Source organism: Penaeus japonicus, unplaced genomic scaffold (assembly GCF_977035675.1).
Source record: "Penaeus japonicus unplaced genomic scaffold, GWHDUDI00000001_assembly GWHDUDI00000041, whole genome shotgun sequence".
NCBI lineage: Eukaryota > Metazoa > Arthropoda > Malacostraca > Decapoda > Penaeidae > Penaeus > Penaeus japonicus.
The window spans coordinates 682,392-687,391 of NW_028234443.1; the positions used below are offsets into that span (position 1 = coordinate 682,392).

At 40.9% G+C, this 5,000-nt stretch overlaps 1 protein-coding gene across 1 annotated transcript in view; it reads left to right on the forward strand.

Moving 5' to 3' along the window:
* Rbbp5 (retinoblastoma binding protein 5) overlaps positions 1–5,000 on the forward strand; it is an 18,596-nt gene that overhangs the window by 585 nt on the left and 13,011 nt on the right. Inside the window, exons 2-4 of the mRNA XM_043028067.2 lie at positions 2,778–2,976; positions 3,173–3,290; positions 3,985–4,095. Coding sequence (XP_042884001.1) covers positions 2,778–2,976; positions 3,173–3,290; positions 3,985–4,095 — 428 coding nt within the window. The remainder of the gene's footprint in view (positions 1–2,777; positions 2,977–3,172; positions 3,291–3,984; positions 4,096–5,000) is intronic.

Here is a 5,000-nt window from a genome sequence, read left to right on the forward strand (position 1 = left end):
GCATACTGCGTCATGGCTGAGTTCTGGGGGAATTGAGTTTTCGTTCTTCCGGATACTGTGCGAGATCTTTCAGAATAGAGGTCGGTTATGATACGATGGATTACTTGACTTTCATTATAATTACATAAGAGTGGGATTCGCTTATACCAGGGGAGGCACCAAAGCGCCCTGCTAGCAATCATCTTATTATTTATTTAAGGAACATTATGTAGAAATATAAAACTTATGATTAGTTTACCATACTATTTCAATTGTTTTCTTTGTTCATCTGAGTGAGGCCTCCCACCAAGGTCACTCTTTCCATCTTCCTCCCAACCCATGTAAATAACTTGTCACATGTACATGGGGGAAGAGGTTAACTATGCATATTTTGAGATATAACACATGATGATTATGTTGAGGTTTTGGCTTAAAATGTGTAGAGGTTTTGGCTTAAAACTTGTCATATTCAATAGCGCCGTTTAAGATTTGGCGCACGCCGGAAGCTCGGATGCGGAGTGGAGGGCGTTTTCTACTGCCCGTAGTGAAGGAGTTAAGGATGTGGTTTCTTTACGACTTGTTCCCCTGCATGTTGTGCTGCTTGCACAGCGATCACAGTTGCCTCCACTCCTACTACAAAGTGTTAATTGTGGGAACTTTGTGTGCGCAGAATCTTTTTCAAAATCCTAACCCAACGACCTACCAAACCTTGCGTAGCTTTGAAGTTTGTCCATTTGTTGGATCCCTTTTCTGCAGAGTACTCTTTGCTGCTTACCTCATCCTATTTCATTCTATTTCCTACTATCGTGGCTCAGATTGTGCGCTATGGGGGGGGGGGTAATGGATTATGTCTGCTACATATGAGTAGAAGGGAGTGAGAGCAGACAACTGATGCACATGTTATGGTATTTAGTACAATGTGCTATTCTGAATATTTATCAGGTTTTGTAAGAGGTTCTACCACTTCTTTTTTGCCAGAATATCAGTGGTGTAGACTCATTAGCCCATGCCTGTTATGGTAGGCTAGGTGATTATTTGACCACCTCCCACTCTATATACTGACAATATCAATGATGTAATTTGTTTCCATGGAATTAAAAGTCTAGAGAGTACATATCAACTGCAAAGATTATATGTGATGGATGTTTGTTGGCCTTTGCTATACTGGTGACAAGTACAAAGGCCACATTTTTCACTTGACAACACTGTACCACTATTACATTAGACTTGTGATTGTATGCCTTCTCTCATAGATCCCAGATAGGCTGAACAGTCTTAATGCCCTGGACATTATTTCCAATGTCACTACCACATATGTATTGAATGTCAACCAAAAAATCAAAGTAGAACTAAACTAGTTTTTGAGAAATTCTATGCACTTAACGACATATCTGCGGGTCCTCAGAAATAAGGAACTCTAACATACTGTCATTGTATTGATTCATCTAGAGCATACCACTCTTATGTCAGGAAAATTTTCAACATTGTATCCCTTGTTTAGCATTAGCAAGTTATGGGCCTGTGTAGGGGTAGGCTGCCATCAGTTGATTAACCCGATACCGCCGGCCGCGGCCGGCCACAGACGGCGACTATAAAATATGCATAGCACAGGGTGCCGGCATGCGGCATCAATCGTATAATTGATTTAGGCCTATGCTTTAGAGAGCCCCGGCATTGCAGCCATGCAAAGACGGTACACTGACGCCGAGAATGGGTTAAGGTGTCAACATTTGTGGGACAGTAGAAGGCATTTGTATATAAACCCATTCGCGCTGGATGACATATCATGTCATGGTAATATTTCACTCCCACCGGATGACAGCCTATTACTTCATGATCTCTCCCTCTAAACATATGTTTTACATTGATACGTATGTACATTATCATAGGAGTTTGATTTGTATAGACACATTTTTTTTCACTTGTGAAAATAATGTAAACAAATACAAAACCCTCGTATTATCACCCTGTTGAAGTGAGCAGATGAAAAGGGTTCACAGAGGTGCATAGTGTTAGGAAAGATCTCACGCTTAGTCACTGTATGTGCTTGTTAACTAGCCAGCAGGAGCAGCATTATGCAAATATAAACCCCTGTGGGAACGAGATTAGTTATTTTTGTGTTTATATAAATGTCAGTCTGCAGGTGTAAAGAGAAGTGTATACCTATACATGATTTAGTCAGCCAGGTATAGATAGATTCAAGTTTGTAATTTATTCATGCAACTGATTAGGTTAGAGTTTGCAACACATGATTTCAAGTTCATGATTATCAAATGAAGATTTTGCATTTTGCCATTCATTTTAATAAAAAGAAACTCTTTACAGGTACAGAAATAAGTTGCATCTTAGTATTATTCCAATAATCCTTTCATTTATATTCATGTTTCATCATAAAGAAAGTTTGGGAAAAGTCCAGTATTTATTTCATATAGACAAAAAAAAAGAAAGAAAAAGTAACAACCATAAAACCAAAGCTGAGGCTTAAATGAAATAAAAACAAAGACAATAGATAAAAGTACCAAACCAGCAGGGCAAGGTTTAGTGAGCAGCATGATAGAGAATACCTCGTGACCTGTGTGCTGCTGATTAGCATACTTTCAGGGGCTATGTAGGCCTTGTCCCCATGGATGAAGTGGCTGTCTTCAGCACTAACTAGTGCCCTCAGTGAGCACCTTTCCCCACACATGGGCTTCGTAGGGGAGACTTATATTAGCTTTAGCCCATTCAACTTTCAATCTTGGATTGATATATGAATTACTCATTAACCTTGAGTTACCATGAACCCATTATTCTTTCAGAGTCCTTTGGCCAGAATTACCCAGAGGAATTTGATGGGGCTCTGGACTGCGCATCACTAGCTGGTACGTGTGCTTTCAACAGACGAGGCACTCTCCTGGCCGTGGGGTGCAATGACGGCCGAATTGTCATATGGGATTTCCTGACCCGAGGTATTGCAAAGGTCATCAGTGCTCATGTTCATCCAGTTTGTTCATTAAGGTCAGTATATTACTTTATGAGGAAGACACACACACATGCCACACCACACCACACCACACCTAACACATATGCATGAACATATATGTGAATATAAATGAGCTACAATTTTTCTAGAGCTAAGGCTCCTTATTACCTGAATACCATATTGCTACAAGAATGTTAGTATTATATTCTACATGGAAACAATTTTCTTCAGTTGGTCAAGAGGAGGCTACAAGCTACTTAGCGTTTCCACCGACAACAATGTCTGCATATGGGACGTCCTTAGTGGGGAGTGCGATATCAAATACAGATTTCCCTCGCCTGTCATGAAGGTAAGGCAGACCCATTGTGGATTGAGTCAAGTATATTTTGGGGTCAATTTTAACGCATGAAAAGGATTATCAAACCAGGTGCGTTACAACCACTGTGGAAGTTACCTTTATATTCTTAGCAGAGCAGTGATAGCGAGGTTTTACAGACAATCCCTGTGGGCACTCGGCGGGAATGAATTAGAAATTCAAGTCGCAATTCAGGTTACTGAGGTTATATCTATATGTGATTTATGAGTTGAATTTCTAATTCATTCCCGCCAAGTGCCCGTGGGGATTGTCTATAAAACCTCACTATCACTGCTCTGCTAAGAGTATATAGGTAACTTCCATGGTGGTTGTAAGGCACCTGGTTAGATAACCCTTTTGTGGGTCGTTGTGGTGTAAGGATTAGGAGCCGGGATTCTCACTCTGAGGTCCCGAGGTCGATTCACGGTCAGGGAGATAAAATTTGTATTTCAGTATATACTTTGCTCGCCTCAGATTTGGAATTTAAGCTTTGCGAAGTGAATTTAAAACAAATATGAGTGTGTGTTTGTATGGGTGCATATATTATACCTATTTAATTTTGCTTGAAATGTTTCTGTTCAATATGAGATTTACTAATCAATGTTTCATATGCATATTTATCCTGATGTTGATATTCCTTTTCCATGAATCTAGTGTTGATTTTCTTTTAATGACATTTTCATTGCAGGCCCAGTTTCATCCACGCAATGACAAGATTTTCCTAGTCTGCCCCATGAGACATCCAGCAGTACTCGTCAATGTCGACGCTTCACACAAGATTGTTCCAATGGATGACGAGGTAAAGTGGACTGAAGGAATGCATTTTCAGCTGGTACACTTTGGATTTTGGCTTTCACATTAATACTGTAACTAAACTGTTTGTTAGCTTAATCCAATGATGACGGTGTGTCACACCCGTGTGACACAGCTAAATGCCTGATGACGGGGCGACACACCAGTGTGACGTTCCTGATGCAATATTGCATAGGCCCGGCGTAGGGGGTTGCCACTTCTCGCTGGGCCCATTGGCATTCATCAGTTAACCCAATTTCATTTGGGTGTATATTTGCCTATTGTCACTCCCACTGGGAGTGCAGCCACCCAGTGAGAGATCTTTCCTGCTCCCTGCGCAATTCCATACTACGCCTCTCAGAACACTTTTCACCCTCCGAATTCTGTTGGTTGATTGTAGGTTTTCATATTTTAACCCATACACGACGGGGGATTTCTAGCCTTGAATGTCCAAATGCCGGGGCGTTCGAATTATTAGGCCTAAATCAATGGAATGGCTGGCACAATACTGTGCCGCCCGGCAACTGGGCTTTTGAATGCGCGGTACACATGCTGTACCACCCGTCCTGTGTGGGTTAATAAATTATTTTGACATCAAGAAATATGTGTCTATACAAATGCAAATACCTATGTAAAATGTGCATTTAGAGTGAGAGATCATGAAGTGATTGGAGTGTCAGCGGGCAGAAGTGAAATATGCCCTTGACATGATATCATATCACCCATCGCAGATGGGTTAACCATTAACCCATTGGTTGCAGTTTTAAATATTTGTGCAGTAGGATGGCTGGTATATATTGTCTGGTACGGTGCCATATGCGTCTATGACCAACTCTGTCTTTGCAGCAAATCATGCCATCTGCTGCTAATGGGTTAAGTATGGTGACATTTATATAGCATCACTCAGGAAAT